Source organism: Microtus oregoni, unplaced genomic scaffold (assembly GCF_018167655.1).
Source record: "Microtus oregoni isolate MIOR12 unplaced genomic scaffold, Mior012 000006F_ref0000085, whole genome shotgun sequence".
In the NCBI taxonomy this organism is placed as follows: domain Eukaryota; kingdom Metazoa; phylum Chordata; class Mammalia; order Rodentia; family Cricetidae; genus Microtus; species Microtus oregoni.
The window spans coordinates 37,213,566-37,232,262 of record NW_024543065.1 but is presented as its reverse complement, the minus strand read 5'-3'; the positions used below and the strand labels follow the sequence as shown (position 1 = coordinate 37,232,262).

Sequence of the window (18,697 nt, the reverse complement as noted above, 5' to 3'; positions counted from 1 at the left end):
TGTGGTGTCAAACAGATTCTCCCACCTTTGGGAGGCAAAAGAAAGAAAATCCTGAGTCTCAGGACAGCTTTGGCTATAAATTGAGACTCTGTCAAGAAAAAATGGTAAGTTGAGGAGGGTGTCTTGGCTGGTAAAGTGCTTGCTGCACAGAGACCTCAGTCCTTGCCCCATAACCTACATGGAAACCCAGGTGCAGTTGTGCATGTCTGCAATTCCAGGTCTGGGGTGGTAGAGACAGGTGGGGATACCTGGAGGCCAGCAAGTCTAGGTATGTGGCTGAGCTCCAAGTTCAGTCAGAAACTCTGCCTCAAAAATATTAGCAGGGTTGAGAGTGATTGAAGATGTCCAGCATCAACCTCTGACTTCCACACACAGGCACACACTATCGTAAGCATATACATGCAGACAAAAAAAAATGCCAGTCATGTGCCTCTGTGACTTCTGTTGGCCTGGAGCAAGCCAGGTAATTCTAGCTACCTCTAGCAGTCAAGGCATTCACCAAGACTTATTCCTTTCAAGAATAGAGTGTAGGCAGCTGGTGCTTCAGCTCTGGACAGAGTAGAATTAGGCCAGGTCCATTACAGAGATCGCTGCTGTCCTTTCCTTAATGTCTTCTTGTCCCGTAGACCCTGCATTCACATCTGCCTGCAGATGCTGTTGAGTTCACCTTCTGGGTAGAATGGAGCTATGGTTTATGTGAGATATGCTCCCATGTATGTGAACATGTAATCCCCAGTTGGTGCTGTCTGGGGAGGTTAGGAATCTTCAGGTGGAACCTCGCTGGAGGAAGTCTATCTCTAGGACAAGGCTTTGAGTGGTTCTAGCCACACTCTACCTTTTATTTTCTTTTCACTGCCTATGTGTGGATGAAACTATGAGCAGCCAGCTTCATGTTCCTGTCTTCATGCCTTTCCCTGCCCACTGCTGAGCTTTCCCCACCATAAGGGACCTGTCAGTAAGTCTGCAACTATAAGCTAAAATAGACTTCTCCTTTAGGTTGCTTTTGGTCACGGTATTTTATCACAGAAAAGGAAACAACTCTTACATTACTCCCCTTTGTCCCAGAACTCTGGTTTTTACCTAATTTCTGCAGCATCTCAAAGTGCCACCTCTGAGACTTGAATTTGAAATACACAGGCTTGTTTGTTTCCCAGTAGATCTCAACATCTGGGAAGAGTATGGAGCCTTTTATGACATGTGTGGCCCACCAGAATAGGTCACTGGTGATAGGCTCTGAAGGTTTATTAGCCAGGCCTCTGAATCCTTTAACTCTTTCTTCACTTGCAGGCAGGCAACAAACCTGTAGTCACACACTACTACTGCTTTGTATGGAGCTCCTCAACCCTGCCAAAACCTAAGAGATTCAAAACCATGGCCCAAAATAAAATATCCCTTTCTTGTTTCTATTGGGTACTGTGGTTACAGAAACAGGGAAGTAACTGATATAGTACCTGTGCAGTGTGTGACCTTCCATGGCTCAGCGTGGTGATCCGAATGAGAAATGTCCCCCATTCGTTCACACATACTGGTTCCCTTATTCTCCTGTTGTGCTGTTTGGGGGAAAAAATGAAATTAGGGCATAGAGTCTTGCTGAATGATGCATGTCGCTATGGATGGCCTTCCTGAACTTACAGCCTCACTGCTCTTCCATGTGGCTCCCTTGGCTTCCTCTGTGTATTTTGAGATGTGTTCTCTCAGCTGCTTGCTGCCCTATATCCCTTATCCTCATGGCCTATCCCTCTGGAGCCATAAGCTAAAATGAACTCTTGTTTCTGTTCGCGCTTTCTCATAGCAATAGACAATTCACTGATACATTCAGAAACTGTTAGTGACTTAAGGCAGAGAAAAGTTGAAACCTTGCAATGGGAAATACCCTGCACAACCTGACCTGTCTTGCCCTTTCCTTCCACGCTGAGTTCACAGTGTGTTCATCCCATAACACTTTGCTTCAGGCCCTCCTGCATACCTGCAAACTGCTGCACCAGGGCTCTCAAACAGGTACACAGCTCGCACTTTCCATTCCTTCCTCAATTGTCAGCTTCCCAGTCAGACTGTCTTCAGAGCCAACTGCCACTGTTCCTCACACAGTATTCCAAAACTCTCCCTTATTTTTCCCTCACAAATATTATATGTTGTTTTAATTTCTTGTTTACTGTTCAGGACGTAAGCAATACAGGGGTTTGGGAAATGGCTCACTCAGTGCTTAGTGTGCAAACAGGAGGACCTGAGCACAGAAACCCCACCAACTAGGAATACTGGCACATGTAATCCCAGCTCTGGGGAGGCAGAGCCAACAATATGCCTGAGACGTACTGGCAGGCCTGTCTAGCCTAATGCACAAGCTCCAAATCCAGTGAAAGACCTTGTCTCCCATTATAAAAGTGGGTATCAATTGAGGAAGACACCTGATACCAATCACAGTCCTCCACATGTACCATGTACCCACACACATGTACACAGAGCACATTGAAAAAATGACAGACGGAAGGGTTGGTGGGAGTAAGGACACTAGTGAGACAGGGCAAGACTAAGCTATGTTTAGAAGATGAGAAGACTCAACCTTTGCTATCATCATTGGAAAGCAAAAACGTGCAGGAGAGTGCTTAATCAGTAATCATGTTTAGAGCTAGGACATAGCTAGTTGGCATAGCACAAACCAAACAGGCACAAAGCATGCCATTCTGCCGCCAGCACTGCATAAAACTGGGACCAGTAGTGCACACTTATCTTACTAGCACTTGGAAAGCAGAGGCAGGAGGATCAAAAGTTCAAGGTTATCTGAGTTTTAGGTGATCCTTGGCTATAAGAGACTTCCTAAAAAACTAGCCATCTGGGCTGGTAGGATAGCTCTGCAGTAAAGAGCACTGGCTGCTCTTCCTGAGGACCAGAGTTCAATTCCCAGCACCCATATGGCTGCAACTGTCTAAAACTCCTGTTCCAGGGAATCCTATACCCTTACAAAGACATGTATGCAGGCAAAACATTAATGTGCATAAAATACAAATAAATAAATTATTAATAAAAACTAGCTGTCTATTATGCCTACATGGAACATGGGGGCAGAGGTGGGAGGAGGGAAGACACAGAATAGCACAGACTGCATATGGAACAGGAACTAGTCAAAGAAAGTCAATTTTGGGCTGGTGCCTGTGCAATGGACAGGAAGTCATTCAAGATGGAGGAAGAGCGGAAAAGGTCCAAACATGGAACAGAACTTTCAAAGCTCAGGGAACCAAAGCTGAAGCCACCTAAGCTGAAAAGTAACAAGGAAGACATGAGAGGGGATACAAGCTATACAATAAAACAAGTTTCAGATGGTTGTCATGGGCATTTACTGAGCTGATGAAAAGGTAGACATGAGCAGGGGGCAGCAGCAAGGGATAAGAGAAAAGGAGGTTATGAGGAGAGAAGGAAGGAGAAAACACACTACTGTAAATAGAAAACCTGGGGAGGCCGAGAATCATCATGGACACCATCGCGAGAAAAGAGAACTGCAGGGTAGGATGAAAGCTCTCTTCCTTGCATGGGAGACACAATTAGGAAGACCAACAAGGGCCAGAATGTGGGGACCTTTGGAAGTTGAACAAGGAATTAGATTTGATTTCAGTGACAACAGAAAGCCATTGATGAGTTTAGGGCAGAGAAGTAACCCACTGTGGCACACTTAACTAGACTGGAAACTAATAGGGATCTGAATCCATCCTGAGAACCTGGATGTAAAAAGCCTGCAGTTGTAATTCTAGGGCTGGTGAGCTGGTGACATGTTGACCCTTGGGGCCTGCTGGTCAGCTATCCTGATCAGGCAAGTCTTAACCATTGAAAAACCCTGTCACCAAAAACGGTGGTTCGTGCCTGAGGAATGACACTTGAGGTTGACCTCTGGCCTCCACATGCACGTACGGGTACACAAATGTGCCCCACCATGCTCAAACATAGAAAGAAATCAGCCTTGGCATGTAGCTCTCCTGTCTAGATCCAAAGGGGCTGGAGGTGTGTGTGTGACTTAGTGGTAGCACCCTATCTAAAATATTCCAGTGACTGGCTGAGGTATGGCTTAACAGTAGAGCTTCAGTCTAGAATCCTCTAGTAAGGGGTTAAGGGTGTAGCCCAGTGGTTTTTGTACTGAACTGCTAGAAGGCTATAGGTGCTACTTCTGGAAGGGAGAAAGCTTTGCCGAGGGTGGGGGGATTTTGGGGGGGAGGGATACCATATAGTACCCTAAGGGTATTTTCTATAGATGGAAATGTCAAGGAATCTGCTGGAGTACAGAAGGGTCTGAACTGGTGCTCAGAGACCTCAACAAAGAGCCCCCCAAACTGATAGCCTAAGTCCTGTCACCATACACCGAAGCATTGGGGGGTACTTTGTCTGTCCTCCCTAAGGTGAGCAGTGATCTCGTCCAAACAAGCCACCCCGCAAAACCAACAACAAAAAACAGAAAACAAACGAGAATCCAGAACTGAAATACATTCTTTATTTCAGGGAAGAATGTCAAATCAGGGCAGATATCCTCATTAGCTGCCACTTAAGTACCATCGAAAAAACACCCTGGGAAAATAAACGAGTGTGTGCGTTGAAGGAGGGCCCAGTGACAGAAACACATTAGGATTTCAAAGTGCAAGGAGAGCCTAGACCTGAGTCTACAAGGAGTCCTGGTGTCGAGACTATGTAAGTTTATGAGCTATAAGGATAGAATCTGGATTTCTCAGCCTGGGCTAGGAGGGCTAGGACCTGGACTTCTGGCTCTGAGAAAAGGGGGTTAGGTCTCCTAGGTCTGAAGGAGAATTGCAGGCTAGAACCCTGGGTCTAAGGAAGGTAGTCTAGAGCCTATACACCTTTAGTCTGAGAAGACCTGGGTTGGGCTCAGGGAGGAGGCCGGGCTCTGGACTCGGAGGATGGACGGAGTCTGGACTCCTGGGTCGGAGGCCTGCGGCGTGGACAAGGGGAGCAGCGGGAGGCGAGGGTGGAAGCTGGCACTCACCACACTAGCACAGTGACGCTAGCAGACACGAGTGCGGCAACAGCCGCGAGCAGGAACAGGTTGCCAAGCGTCAGAGCCTGGGGCCTGGCCAGCAGTTCGCTTAGGCTGGGCCTCCAGGGCTCGATCATTTCCGCCTCCCGCGGCGTCCAATGCATCACTTCCCGGAACGTGACCTGGAGCTCAGTCTCCCCAGGCGGAGGAGGGCCGGTCACTGCCAGAGCGCGCGCGTTAGAGAGCGGAACCCCGCCCTCGGCCCCACCTCTCCTCACATCCTTGCCCCACCCGCACCGTTCAGATAGAAGTAGAGCCGCGCCAGGGGTCGTTGGTCGTGCAGGATCACGCACGAGAAGGTCCCGCGGTGGGTGGGTTGCACTGGCCGGATCCGCGCCAGGTACCCGTGAGCCCCTGGCACATCACGGAAGTAGGACACGTCCTGAGTCCGGAGCTGCGAGATGGCGGGTCTGAGGAGCTCAAATGCACCCGGACTCAGCCGGAACGGGCAATCCCCGCCCAGTGCACACCCCCTCCCCAAGCCCTGACTCAGCTCGCAAGCCTCTGACTCGTCTCGCTGCCAGGAGTAACCCTTCCCAGCATTCTTAAAGTCTGACTCATAATGCACATCAAGCACTGGTCTTCCATATATTTAACCTCAATCTTTCCCTAGGTCTCCGACTACCCTCTCGCATTAAACCCAACCCGTATGGCCCCATACCCTGAACTTAGCCTCCTCCTCTCCCCGGAGCAGAACCGATCCCTTAAGCCCTCCAGCAGGCCCTGTTCCGACTCACACCTCCTCCCGCGAATTTCCATGAGTAAGTGAGCTCCGATTCAGGCAACTGGAAGCCCACGACACAAGAAAACAAAGCCTGATCCCCTCGCTTCACCGTTAAGTCCTGAACTGAAGAGAGGAAAGGTCGTTCCGGCAGGCCTGCACAAGCCCCGCCCCTTCCCTGGCTTGCCTTCGCGGCCGCCTCACCTGGACAGTCTAGAGGGAGGTCACAGACTGTGGAAAAGCAGCCCCAGCAGTAGAAACGCCTACTGACCTCCTGGACACCTGTGAGCCGAGACCAGGAGTGTCTCCAGGTCAATTCTCCGGACCTTGTTGAATCTATGGGAACTCCCAGGGTTCTACTGGCGAGGTGAAAGACAGACCCCACATTTTCTGCACTATTTGGATAACCCTACTTAGTTGGCCCCCAGGTCACCTCCTGGTTTGTTAAGCCAGTTTTCTACATTACACTTATGTTTTGTTTCTGTGTTGTAGTCACTGGGAATGGAACCTACGGGTTTATGCACGCTAGTCAAACTCCCTTCCACCGAGGCATGCCCTTATCCCCTGACTGGGAGATTCTAGACAAGTGTTCCTGTGCTGAGCCTTATCTTCAGAATTCTTTTTAGATTTTGTTTTGAGACAGGGTCACCCTAGGTTGCCAGACGTGGCCTAGAACTTTATGTAGCCATAGTGGCCTTGGATGTGTGATCTTCCTGCCTTAGCCTCTGGAGTAGCTAGGATGGCAGGCCTTCACCAACAGGGCCTCTTGCTAGGAAGTTTTGGCAGAATACCTAGTTTATGCACTTTCCTATTGACTTCCTTTGGATCTATGGTCCACTCATGGTCTTCATCTTAGGTTCCACGTTTCCACCCCAGCTTCCCCTACTTTTTTAAGTATGGGACTAAATCCTTACCACAAGGAGGGATGCAGTCCTGGACTGTGGAGAGAAAGGAGGAGGCATTAGGACCCAGATAGTTGACAGACCTACCTAGAGCCCCTCCAGAAGGTATTTCCCTCAGGCCTATGGCCCTCTGGCGGAATAGTCAGGACTTGCAGTCCTCTCCTCTGGAGAACAAGCCTAGGCTCCTAAAGCAGCATTTGGAGGGCAGAACAGAGCATATTGTTCCTTAAGGGCAGGGCTGGGTTCACAGCACTTCATCCAGAGGGCGCAGCAAGGCCAAGTGTGTCAAGTTGAAAGCCTACAACTAACCAGGAAAAGTGAAATGGGGGGGGGGGGGGGGCACAGGAGCCTTGAGGAGGAATCAACCTGGAAGTATTAATTACCCTTGGAAGTGGGAGAATCAGCACCTAATTAGTAGGCCCAGATAGAGAAGCACCAACTAAAGAGGATGCCTTTGAACACAGGGCTAAAAGCAGATTGATTGTCACATGATCTGTCCTCGGCTAGGAAATCCACTGGTCCCAGGGTTTAGGCAGGATTCAAAGTGTACAAATGTCTGTGTGTGGCATATTGTGTTTGCAGGGGGCGGAGCTGGAGGCTGGTTTACCTTTTTTAAGCTGTTGAATGGTCTTCTTCATTTTTGCTGCAGCGATAGGGAAGGCAGCCTTAAAGGACCCTGGAGGATGAAGCAGGGTGGTTGTACTAAAAGCCCTTTCCCTATGGCCGAATAGTCAGGACTTGCTGTCTCTCCCATAGGTACATGCTGTGTTTCTAGCTCCCATAGGTCCAAAGGGAAAGCTGGCAAACTTCTTCAAGATGCTCTTTCTGCCTCCCGACAGCACTATTCATTTATATCTTAGTGGAAAGGGAAGAACAATGCTTAACTCTTCTGCAGGGCTTACTAGGCCCTACAATGCTGGTTGTTTCCTTTCTCTGCTGCAGCCCTCTTGCTGACTTTCAATTTCCAGGTTACCCTTACCTTGCTTATAAATGTCTTTTGCCCAGCTTTCCATCATTCTGTATATCTTACCATCTCAATTGTCACTGCAAGGGTTTTGATTACCCCAAATCTAAAGTTCCCCACTTTTATCTCATTGTGCCTCTTTCAGTTTACATAGACTTCACCAGATGCAATTACACATATGCAAATTAGATGTTGAGATATGATAACAGCATAAGTCCATCTTCTTGGTATTTTGTTTTAAGACGGTGGCTCACTATGTTCCAGGCTGGCCTAGACTTCTCTATGTAGCCCAGGCAGGCCTTGAACTCAGAGATCTGCCTACTTTTAACTTAACAGTGTTGGGATTAAAGGCACACACAACCATACACGGTTCCCTTTTTGTACGCTTTTAATTAATGTTTTTTGTTCTTTGAAAATTTCATATATGCATACAATGTATTTCAATTATATTCATTCCCTCCCCTATCTTCTTCCAGACCCTATACTTCCTACTTGTCCTAACCCTCTTCGTTTATTTTTTTTTCCCGTAACTGTAATAACCCACTCAGTACAATCTGTGATGACCATCCAGTGGTGCACCTACCTTCAGTGAACCTATCAACCTATCAGGGACTGCATGCACCCTTGAAGACAACTGGCTCTCCCCATCCATTTGCCTCCATTTGGGGTGGAGTCTTGTGAGCCCCTCCCCACAGCACTGGAATGTTGACGGACTTGATCTTGGTCAGGCAACTACAGCTGCTGTGAACTCAGGAGTACATTGGTCCAGTCAAGTCCACAAACCGCTTGCTTTGTCTAGTCCTCTCAAACCTCTGACTCTTAACCTTTCCACTCTTTTCTCAATGTTCCCCAAGCTTCCACCTTTTGAATACAGCATCCTCACAAAAGGGTCCCGAGTCTTACAAAACCACCCAGTAAGTATATGTCTAGTGAATTTGAGAGTCCAGCAGGACAGTAGGTCACCAGCTGTAGCCTTAGACCCAAATGTATCACCTGGATATGATAAACACCAGGCAGTAAAGTGTTTCTTTTTCTCTTCTTTGTTCCCTATTTTTTTCTTTCTTTCTGTTTTTATTTTTTATTTTGTCTTATTTTTAAAGATAGGGTTTGTCTTTCTAGCCCTGGCTATCCAGGAACTCCCTCTGTAGACCAGGTGGGCCTTGAACTTTGAGATCCAGCAGCCTCTGCCTCCCAAGTGTTGGGATTAAAGGTGTGCACCATGACCGCCAGCTTGTTTCCTTTTTATTTATGAACTATTTGCCAATATACAACTTTGGGACAGTTATATAAAAGTTTCTTATCTTGGTCGGTAGGTGGTGTTGGGTGCTTTTAATCCTAGCAATTGGGAAGCAAAGACAGAAGGACTTCTATGAGTTCAAAGCCAGCTTGGTCTACAAAGTGAGTTTGAGGACAGCCAAGGCCACAAGGAGAAACCCTGCTTCAACATAGCAAAAATATTGATATCTCTTTGCAAAACAATGGGGAGGCGGCTGAAGAGATAGTTCTGCAGTTACGACAATGTCTTGCAGAAGACCCAGTTCTGTTTCCAAGCAGCCATGTCAGAAGTTTCACAACCATCTGTAACTCTAACTTCAGGGCATCTGATGCCCTCTCCAGGACTTCAAAGACTCCTGAACCAATGCCCTGTGCACCAATGCCCTGCTCCCCCATCCATATAATTAAAAATAAATCTTAAAAAAATAAATGGATTGCCAACACACAAAACTGATGTCACAAAAATGCTTGGCATCTTTAAAAAAAAATATCCAAAGCTATATAACAAAGACCATAGTGCCATAAGGCAGCAATTAGCAGTTCAGTGACCACCACTGTCTTTAAACAGAACATTTCCCAGTCGTCGTCATCCCCCACCCCCGGCCAACCACTATTCATTTCTACCCTTCTATGCTGTTATGTTCTGAGTCCTTAATTCTCACCACCACAGTACCCTCCAGATCATGAGATGGAGCTCACCAGAGACCAACAACAAGACAAAGGGTCCTTCTGGTGGAAATGGTTGGGACAGTGTCCATCCCCACCCCATTCATATGTGCAACCCTAATCCCCAGTGCAGTGTGGAAGAATGGCACAGTACTTGGAGCCAACATTCTTAGAGGTGTTAAAATGACATCATTTGGGTACACCTTAGACTAGTATGATAGTTCATCTTTATTGTCAGATTCCTAGGATTTAGAATCACCATGGAAGTAAACCTCTGGGCCTGTGGAGGGGTGGGAAGACCTACCCTGTATGTGCTTTGTACCATACCATGGACTGGGGTCCCAGAGTGAATCAAAACGAACAAATTGAACACCAGCACTCATTTTTCCCTGCTTCGAGGCTGTGTATGCAATGTGATCTCCCGCTCCTGCTGTGACTTCCTGCCACAATATAGCAGTGGTTCCCAACCTTCCTAATGCTGTGACCCTTTAATACAGTTCCTCATGCTGTGGTGACCCCAACCACAAAATTATTTCTGTTGCTACTTCACAACTGTAACATTTACTACTGCTATGAAATATAATGTAAACATCTGTGTTTTCCAGTGGACTTAGGCGGCCCTTGGGAAAGTCCCAAAGAAGTCATGACCCACAGGTTGAGAACCACTGGACTATACTCTCAGTGAGCTAGGATAAACCTTTTCTCCATTAAGGTTATTGTCTTGTAATCTGTCACAGCAATGAGGATGGTGACCAGAATATATGTGTGTATGAAACTGTCAACGAACTGAAGGCATTAACTAAAGAATGGCATATGTTGTTTACAGAGAAGCACCAAAGCCAAGAAGCTGGTTTTGAGGTTATTCTCTTAACCATAAAGAGCTGGAGTGTGACCTAGTGCCGTAAGGCCTCAATCAAGCTACATCTAGGAGCCAAATCAATGACTCCCAGGAGGGTATGAGTGGGTGGGATATAGCAGGTGTACCACGGAGACCTGTGAGGTGGGCAAGGGTGGGACAGGTTTAAGTATCTAGTACACACAGGGTCAGGAGTAAGGGGAAATATGTGAACAGGGTAAGTGGAACATGGATTATGCCAACTGAACCATGATGGTACAAAGAGTGCTGCAATCAGTGAGGGGCATGTGTTAGGAGCTCGGACTCTGGGGTTGAATCCTGGCACGTAGAGCTATGAGGACATCTGTTTCACACAGAGGTCTATTTATCCATGAATCACAGAGCTGCCTCCGTACATATGTGAGGTTGGTCAGGTGACAACTCTCTAGTCCTCAGTTTCCCCATGCATAAAACAGCAGTGGTGGCAGTGTCTACTACAAAGACCTGTGTGGACAGGATTAAGTGCTATGGGAAATGGAATCTTTTTCATTCTCAGCTATTCTGTGGCTTGCTTTGGCATGCACATGAGCCTTGAGTTTGAGGTTCCCTCACACCTGGACAGAGTACCATTGACTGCTACACTCTCCAAATTTGAGAAGGGGAAACTCATGTATGAAGAGGTTAGGGAAGCTGGATGTGGTGACACAGTCTCTCTCCCACAGGGGAGACTGGGAGTATCATGAGATCAAGGGCAGCCTGGGCTATGTAGTGAGACATTCCTTCAAAACAGAAAGGATAAATAAAATAAACGCCAAGGTCACACAGTCACTTGTAAACTCAGGCCTCCATCCTTATCTATTTATGAGTCATTTTTTAAGATTTATTTACTTGTGTGTCTGTCTATGAGTGTGTGCATAAATCTGTAGGACATGGATCTGCTCATACCCATGGAAGTCAGAATGCAGTGACAGGTGTCCTCTGAGGCAGGGTCTCTCTGATGTTCCAATTAAAGTGTTCTCAAGTAGGCTGGAAGCTGTGTCTTCATTTACTGTGGGCTTGGGGTAATAAGGGTGCAGGGGGACACCGCAGCACTTGTTTTGATAGTGCTGGAACTCAAACTGTAGTTCTCATGATTTCACAGCAAGCACTCTTAACCACCAAACCATTTCTCTCTAGCTGTCTCCACTTTTGTTTGTTGGGATAGGTTCTCACGGAGACCAGAGAAGTCTCCAGAAAACTCATGGACGTATACACATGCTTAAAAAAAAAATTAAAACAGGAGCCAGGTAGAGCAGTGGTGGTGCACATCTTTGTTCCCAGCACTTGAAAGGCAGAGACAGATGACTCTATGTGAAGCCAGCCTGGTCTACATACAGAGTGACTGCCAAGACAGGCTCCAAAGCTACACAGACAAACCCTGTCTTGAAAAACCAAAAACAAAACAAAAACAGGAAATCAAAAAACAAAAAACCAGGAGCCAGGCAATGGTGGCGCATGCCTTTTTAATTCCAGCAGAGGCAGGCGGATCTGTGAGTTGGAGGTCAGCTGTGTCTACAGAGTTCCAGGGCAGCCAGGGATGTTACACAGAGAAACCCTGTCTCGAATGAATAAAAATAGAAAGAAAGAAAGAAAGAAAGAAAGAAAGAAAGAGAGAAGGGAGGGAGGGAGGGGGGAGGGGAGGGAAGGGGAGGGGAGGGGAGGGGAGGGGAGGGGAGGGGAGGAGAGGAGAGGAGAGGAGAGGAGAGGAGAGGAGAGGAGAGGAAAGGAAAGGAAAGGAAAGGAAAGGAAAGGAAAGGAAAGGAAAGGAAAGGAAAGGAAAGGAAACAGAGGCTGGAGAAATGCCTAAGCAGTTAAGACAATCTGCCATTTTGGCAGAGGCCTTGGGTTCAAATCCCAGCCATTTCCCACATGGTGGCTCACAATCACCTGTCACTACAACTCCAGGGGATCTGACAACCTTTTCTGGTCTCCTCAGGCACAAAGCATGAATCTGGTGCACAGACATGCATGTAGGCAAATACTCAGACACATAAATAAATAAAGTAAAAATGGAAATTCACTTGTTTCATGTCTGAAGTTTGAGTTCACACAATATCTTGAGTCGGCCTGAGTTGGTTTTTGTTTGTCTGTTTTTTAGACAGGGTTTCTCTGTAGCTTTGGGAGCCTGTCCTGGAACTAGCTCTTGTAGACCAGGTTGGCCATGAACTCAGAGATCTGCCTGCCTCTGCCTCCCGAGTGCTGGGATTAAAGGTGTGCACCACCACCACCTGGCATGGGCCTGAGTTTTACCTGTGGCCTGTCACGTGATGCTATTCGGAGCAAAGATAACACTCAAAAGGGTTTTGTGTTTTGGAACATTTCATACACACACATGCACACAGAGTAAGAACACATGTATGTCACTGTTTTGTCTGGTTTTTGAGACAGTCTATGTAACCTAGGCTCCTTTGATCCTACTGCCTCAGCCTCCCAAAATAACTGCATTGTGTGAGCCATCACCACACCTGGATACTTTATTTTCCTTTAACACAGGTCTCTTGTAGCCTGGACAGGCTTCAAACGCACAATGTAACCAAGGATGATCCTCCTGCCTCCACTGAGTACTGAGACCCCAGATGTGTGTGGCTAGGGGCTAAGGGTAAAATCCATTACTTCATGTACTCTATCAGTTGAGCTACATGCTCCCTGCCGTGACACTGGAATGATAAACCACATCTAGCTTAGAAACTGTCCAGATTTCAGATGCTGCATAAAGGATATTCAGCGTATACTCACACTGTAAACTTACAGTGTGTATACAGAGACATTATCACCTGTGTGACCCCCAATCGACGGCACTAGTCTGGCTCATCCAATGCACAATTATCCTAAACTCTGACTACATGTCTTCAAGCACAGCTCAACCCTAACTTTCCTACCTCACCAGACTGGTAACTGAAAATCCCTTAGGAGAATAATTAGCATAAAAGACAGGGCCTGAGACTGTTCCTCTAAGCAAATACTCTATAGCTTAGAAATAGCCCCAGCCTTTTACTGCTGGATTCTAAGTGAGAGTTTTATTACGAAGCCATAACCTTAGAACCTCACTGGTGGATTCTTCACAGGTTCTCTACCCCGAGCCACACCTTCAACCTCACAGAACCTGTTTATTGTTTAATACACTATTAAATACAAGCATCTCGAGGGCAGGGCATTAGCAGCTTTGGTCCCAGCTCTGACCTCACAGGTGATTCTGGAATATTCCATAGGCCTCCCTCTGAAGAACTTACTGTGCCAGTTCCTCTCAGTCTCCAATCTCTCCGTCTGTGGTGTCCCAGAATGTCTGTCTAAACCGAGAGCAGAAACTCCTCCACCCTGCTTATATTACTGCGGTTTTCCAAGTGCCTTAGGACATCGTCATAAATTACCTTTACTGATTCCCAACATTCCGGTGTTGAGATGCCTTGTGGATGTCACCACGAATATTCCTTCATGGTTACTGTGTAACTACCCTAATCATCTGTACCCAGTCCAGCTCTTTCCTCCCTGCTCCCTGTCTTAACAATTGTCACTCCTAAGAAGCCAGACCCCAAGTGAAGGCAACTCTTTCCTTTTCCTGTAACAGACCACCAGATCCAGGCCCACTTTTTCGTCCCTCCTCTTCACTATGTTCTCAGATCCATGTCACAGGCTGCCCCCTCTCCAAGTCCAGCTTCCATCTACCCCCAAGCCTCTGCCCTACTCCCAGGTCTGCACTTGGTGGCTTTTTATAAGTATCCAAAAAGGAGACAAGCCCAAACAGGAGCAGAAGGCATTCCCCAGTATCCTGCTCTCCTCCCATCTCTCAGGTGCCTCAAGTTTTTCTTTGGGAATGGGGACACACAGAAAATTCTCTTCCACGATGGTCGTGGACACCCCCTCAATGAATGGACCCTTTGTTTGGGGGGGGTTCTGATATCAAACTTAGTGGAACAAAATGAACCATAGAAAAAGAAAAGAAAAAAAAAAAAGCCATGAGTTCCCAGATCCTGGGAATGGCCAAGTTATCCTTAAACAAACAAAAATGACTTCTCACACTGCCATACGCATACTGCTACGTAAGAGATTGTGTGTTCCGTGGTTGGGATGACCAGGTGTGACTACTGCTAATCATGTGTTTACATGTCCCCAGAGCCTTAAGGTTTGCTCCATACACCTACATGGGCATGTTCTCCCCTAATGTCCCAAGCAAGGAGTCTGGCACTGACTCTCCATGTCTATCCCCTGAATGGCTAGCTCCACGGCTCCTACCTTTGCTAGCCATGAAAAATATATGTGTATGTGGCTTGTCCTAAGGGATTATGACCTCCATAAAAAAGAATCATCCCGGGGCTGGAGAGATGGCTCAGTGGTTAAGAGCATTGCCTGCTCTTCCAAAGGTCCTGAGTTCAATTCCCAGCAACCACATGGTGGCTCACAACCATCTGTAATGAGGTCTGGTGCTCTCTTCTGGCCTGCAGGCATACACACAAACAGAATATTGTATACATAATAAGTAAATAAATAAATTTAAAAAAAAAAAAAAGAATCATCCCCTGCCAGTGAGCTCTGATTGGGAGATAAAGTGCAAGTCTCCCGTAGAAGAGAATGTTCTATCTTATAGGTGAGTAAGTGGAGCCTATGTGAGAGGCAGGAGCACACCCAGACTTCAGAGCCCAAACAGTGAGAACCACAGATGGGTCACATGAACTTGACCCCACAGGGCTTCAAACCCTTTTGACTTCTATACTTCCATCCGTTCCTTGCCATCTTCAGCTCCACTTGCCTCCGAAGCTTCCCCAACAAACAACCTTATTCACACTGGTTTCCAGCATTACTCCCTCCAACCAGAGGAATGTCTTATGCCTCCACATAGTCTGGGGCAAGAGAGGGTGGAAGGTGGGGGAAACAGAAGCCAAATTCCATAAAACACTCACCCTGAGCTGCAGCCACCTCCTGGAGGGCGAGTATCATCTGTGTGAAAGCATCATGAAGGTGCCCCCTCTCGTCATAGTCTGAGGGTGGACAGGAAGCAGGCTGAGGAAGCATCATGGCACTTATCTGGTGCCAGTTATGTTCTACGTCTGATTCATGGCTGAAAGTGTCCACCCGCAACCCCACTCCAGGGTCTCTGTGCCCTCTCTGGAGAGATAACACACACACTCTCTCTCTCTCTCTCAATTTCTTTCCCCAACCCTAACCCTAACCTGGGTGTCTATTCCTCCCTCCCTCTAGTCTCTCCTCTCCTCATCTCTCTCTAGGCCTCTGTCTCTGTCACACCACCCTGGATCTGTTATGCCCTCTCAATCTATTACAACATCATCGGTCGCTGTCCTATCTCTCTGGACCACTGTCTCTCCCTAGGTCCCTGGCCCCACTCTCCATCAGTCCCTTTCTCCCTTACTCTGGGTCTCTATCTTCAGAACTCTGTCCCTCTGTCTCCAGGTACCTGTCTCTCTCTGGACCTCTAGATATCTGACCTTCCCACTCACCCCCTCCTCCCTCTGAGCACTGATCCTTTTACTCAGTCGCTTTTCAGTCTCCTTCTCATTCTGTCAAGGACTTCACTGTCCCTAGCCTCTCCCCAAGGCACTGTCTCCACCCCTCTCTGTGTTTCTTTCCATTGTCCCTTCCCTGTGTCTCTGCCTAAGTAATTCTGTACTCAGCTTTACTTCGTGGAGTTGACCAAGGTCTCTCCTGCCCCTCCCAGTGCCCTGCATCAAGGACAGGGGTCTCCTCACTGATTTCCACGTCTGAGAGACCCTCAAAGGCAGCTGTGAGTGCGTCTTTACACTGGCCCAGCTTGGGGCCCTCTGTGCCCACAAACAGCTGGCAGAGACGAAGGCGTTCCTCATGGCTGGTGAAGCAGAAGAGACATGCCCACGTGGACGCCCTGAAGATCAGTGGGAACAACAGGGCGATGCTCCCCACTAGGGAAACAGGGGCCATCACAGTGGGTCTCTGTGTCTGAGGAGTAGCTAGTAACCTTTGTGAGGTCACCGTGGGGGAGGGGGAGCTGTACCCTAAGATCAGAGATTATCTTTCAGCTGGTGGTCAAATGTCAGGCTCCAGCTAGAGGAAGGTTGTCAGGGGTCACCTGCAATCCCTAAATTTGTAGCTGAGCCAGGCGCCAGGCTCCCAAGAACCTCACCTGTGACCCTGGACGTCCTCACAGGTTAAAGGGTCTCAGGGACCTAGAAGCCGGCATTGTAGCTATGGTGGACCAGGAAAGTCGTTTTCCCCAGAGGTGGGAGCAGGGAAATGAGAAAGGAACACTGGCAGATACACTGAGCCCTAGATGACAGAAACAGGGCAAAGAAGACAGAGAAGCCTGGAGAGACATCAAGAGGCCCAGAGATTCAAAATGTCACAGAGATAAAAGATAGATTCAGAGCTCTAGAGAAACAGAAGCTTCTAGAACCCCAGAGACTGCAGGGTAATAAAGACAGAAAACGAGGAAATCTCCTAATGGCAGAGAGACTGCAAAGAAAAGGGCTAAGACACAGAGTGTGGGCAGAGAAGGCACCCCAGGTCATCCCAAGAACTGTGGTGCAGTAGTGTGGACCCGGGGTCCCCGCCGGCCCCTTCCCGTGCAGGGCGCAGCCTGGGGAAAGCTAGGAGGCCGTATAGTGATCTCCTCGGGTGTCTTCCTCAACTATACAACCTCCTACCTCAGCCCGGGGGGCGCGGCAGGTGGGCAGATTGACAGATGGAATGATGGGGGACCAGGAGAAATAGGGAGGGTGGGGAGGGCCGGGGAGGTCCCAGCCGCGACGGTGAGCCCCCGACACGGACCCACAGACACGAGCTTGTGTGCGGCGAAGGCCCCGCAAGGTCGGTTCTACGGGTGGGTGCCAGGACCCAGGAGTCCGGGCCCCCGGCCCCCTCCTCCCCAAGGAACCCAGGAATTCAGTCCCAGCCCTTATCCCACAATCTAGACCTCAGTCCCCCTCCTTCAAAGCCAGGGATTCAAACTCCAGGCCTCTTCAGACCCAGGGGTCCAGAACCCAGCCTTCCTCCCTCAGACTCAGGGGTACTGGCTCCAGACCTCCTTCCAATTTCAGACTCAGGAGTCCATGTCTCAGTCCTCCCTCCCTCAGCAGATCCGAGGATCCAGTGCTCCACACCCAAGAGCCCTCACACTCAGCTCTCTGGCAGTTCCTAGCACTCTTACCACCTCAAACTCAGGGGGTCAATCTTTCTCCTCACCCCACCCTTGCAGACCCCCGAGTCCAACCACTAGCACTTCCCTTACAGGAGGCACACCCGGGGAAGGGACCTGGCCTTTGGAGTGTAGAAAGAAGGGGGACTCACTTGTCTTGGTAATCTGCCCCCCTCCTGAAACCCCTCAAGGTTTCAGACCCCAGGCCTGAGCTTAAGTGTTCCTGGGTCTCAGGAATACTCATGAGGCTCTCAGAAGAAACCTTCCTTTCTACTTTTCCCCTACTCTCAACCTTAAGAGTGACAGCTATGATCCAGGAGTAAAGATACCAACAAGGGCCCTGTCTCCTAGACTCCTCCCAACTCAGGATGAGGTTGCTACCTTCACCCCTGAGCCCCCAGAGAGGAAACCACTTGGCCAAAGGCAGTCGGCTGCAGGTGGGAGGGGCCCTAGGATCTGCACCCACCCTGAGGCTCTGAGCTCACAACTGGTCCTCTGGGGCTTCTAGGTTCCATGTCCATCTTCTTGTTTCTTTCTTTCCGCTCGTTTTGCCTTACCCTGCCCTTTCCTATTTCTCCCTCTTTCTCAGTTTGTATCTTCCCTGTCTGGTCTCTCTTCTGCCATATCTGCATGCCTGGTCCTCACTCTTGTCTCTCCTCTGGCTGACCCTTTCCACATTCACCTCTCCTCTTCCTCACCTCGTATCTTCCATATCTACCTCTCAAGTCTCTCCCTCTTTTACACTGTCTTCTTTCGCCCCCTCCTTCCCTGGCTTTGTCTCTCATTTTCGCTCTTTCTCTGAATTCCTCTCCTCTTTTTCTCCCCGCTTCTTATTCAGTCTAGCCTCCACCCTCCTCTCCGGGGTCTCTCTCTCCCTTTCTCTCCCTCTTTTCGCCTTCCCTCCCAGATTTCCTTCTCTCTTTTCCCTCCCCTCCCCCATCCTCTCTTTTTTTTTCTCCTTCCCTCTCTCCCTCCCTCCTCCTCGCAGCTCAGAGCCAGGTCTGGAACTGGGGGTGGAGTGGGGGTGGGTTGAGAAGGGGCCCTGGGCTGGGGTAGCGACCTGCTGAGGCGGGGAGGGGGGGGGAGGGAGGCGGGAAGGGGGCGGAGAAGCAAAGCGGGAGGCGGGGGCCTGAGACGGGTCTT

General features: G+C 48.6%; 1 protein-coding gene across 4 annotated transcripts; it reads right to left on the bottom strand.

The window, feature by feature from the left end:
* Positions 1 to 4,452: 4,452 nt before the first annotated feature.
* Positions 4,453 to 16,356, bottom strand: Spaca6 (sperm acrosome associated 6). 4 transcript variants are annotated; one of them, XM_041653490.1, is made up of 9 exons: positions 16,134 to 16,356; positions 15,326 to 15,407; positions 7,909 to 7,918; positions 7,263 to 7,320; positions 6,668 to 6,691; positions 5,958 to 6,035; positions 5,770 to 5,879; positions 5,270 to 5,426; positions 4,453 to 5,192 (listed from the first exon to the last, which is right to left on the bottom strand). In XM_041653490.1, the coding sequence occupies exons 1-9, from the start codon at positions 16,339 to 16,341 to the stop codon at positions 4,978 to 4,980; spliced, it is 942 nt and encodes a 313-aa protein (XP_041509424.1). In that variant the 5' UTR covers positions 16,342 to 16,356; the 3' UTR covers positions 4,453 to 4,977. The 4 variants fall into 4 exon arrangements, 1 of the variants encoding a protein (XP_041509424.1); XR_005974502.1 differs by lacking the exons at positions 6,668 to 6,691; positions 7,263 to 7,320; positions 7,909 to 7,918; positions 15,326 to 15,407; positions 16,134 to 16,356 and having other exon boundaries at positions 5,052 to 5,426; positions 5,694 to 6,659; XR_005974504.1 differs by lacking the exons at positions 6,668 to 6,691; positions 7,263 to 7,320; positions 7,909 to 7,918; positions 15,326 to 15,407; positions 16,134 to 16,356 and having other exon boundaries at positions 5,052 to 5,450; positions 5,772 to 6,659.
* Between the last annotated feature and the right edge of the window lie 2,341 nt (positions 16,357 to 18,697).

What these genes read in the sequence shown, in the direction of transcription:
- Spaca6 (XM_041653490.1), bottom strand. Translation starts at nt 16,341, where the DNA reads ATGGCCCCTGTTTCCCTAGTGGGGAGCATCGCCCTGTTGTTCCCACTG. An exon ending in TCTCTCAGACGTGGAAATCA is followed by an intron (nt 15,408 to 16,133) that starts GTGAGGAGACCC and finishes GTCCACCCTCAG; the next exon opens with ACTATGACGAGAGGGGGCAC. An exon ending in CCTCCCTCTAGACTGTCCAG is followed by an intron (nt 5,880 to 5,957) that starts GTGAGGCGGCCG and finishes TCCTCTCTTCAG; the next exon opens with TTCAGGACTTAACGGTGAAG.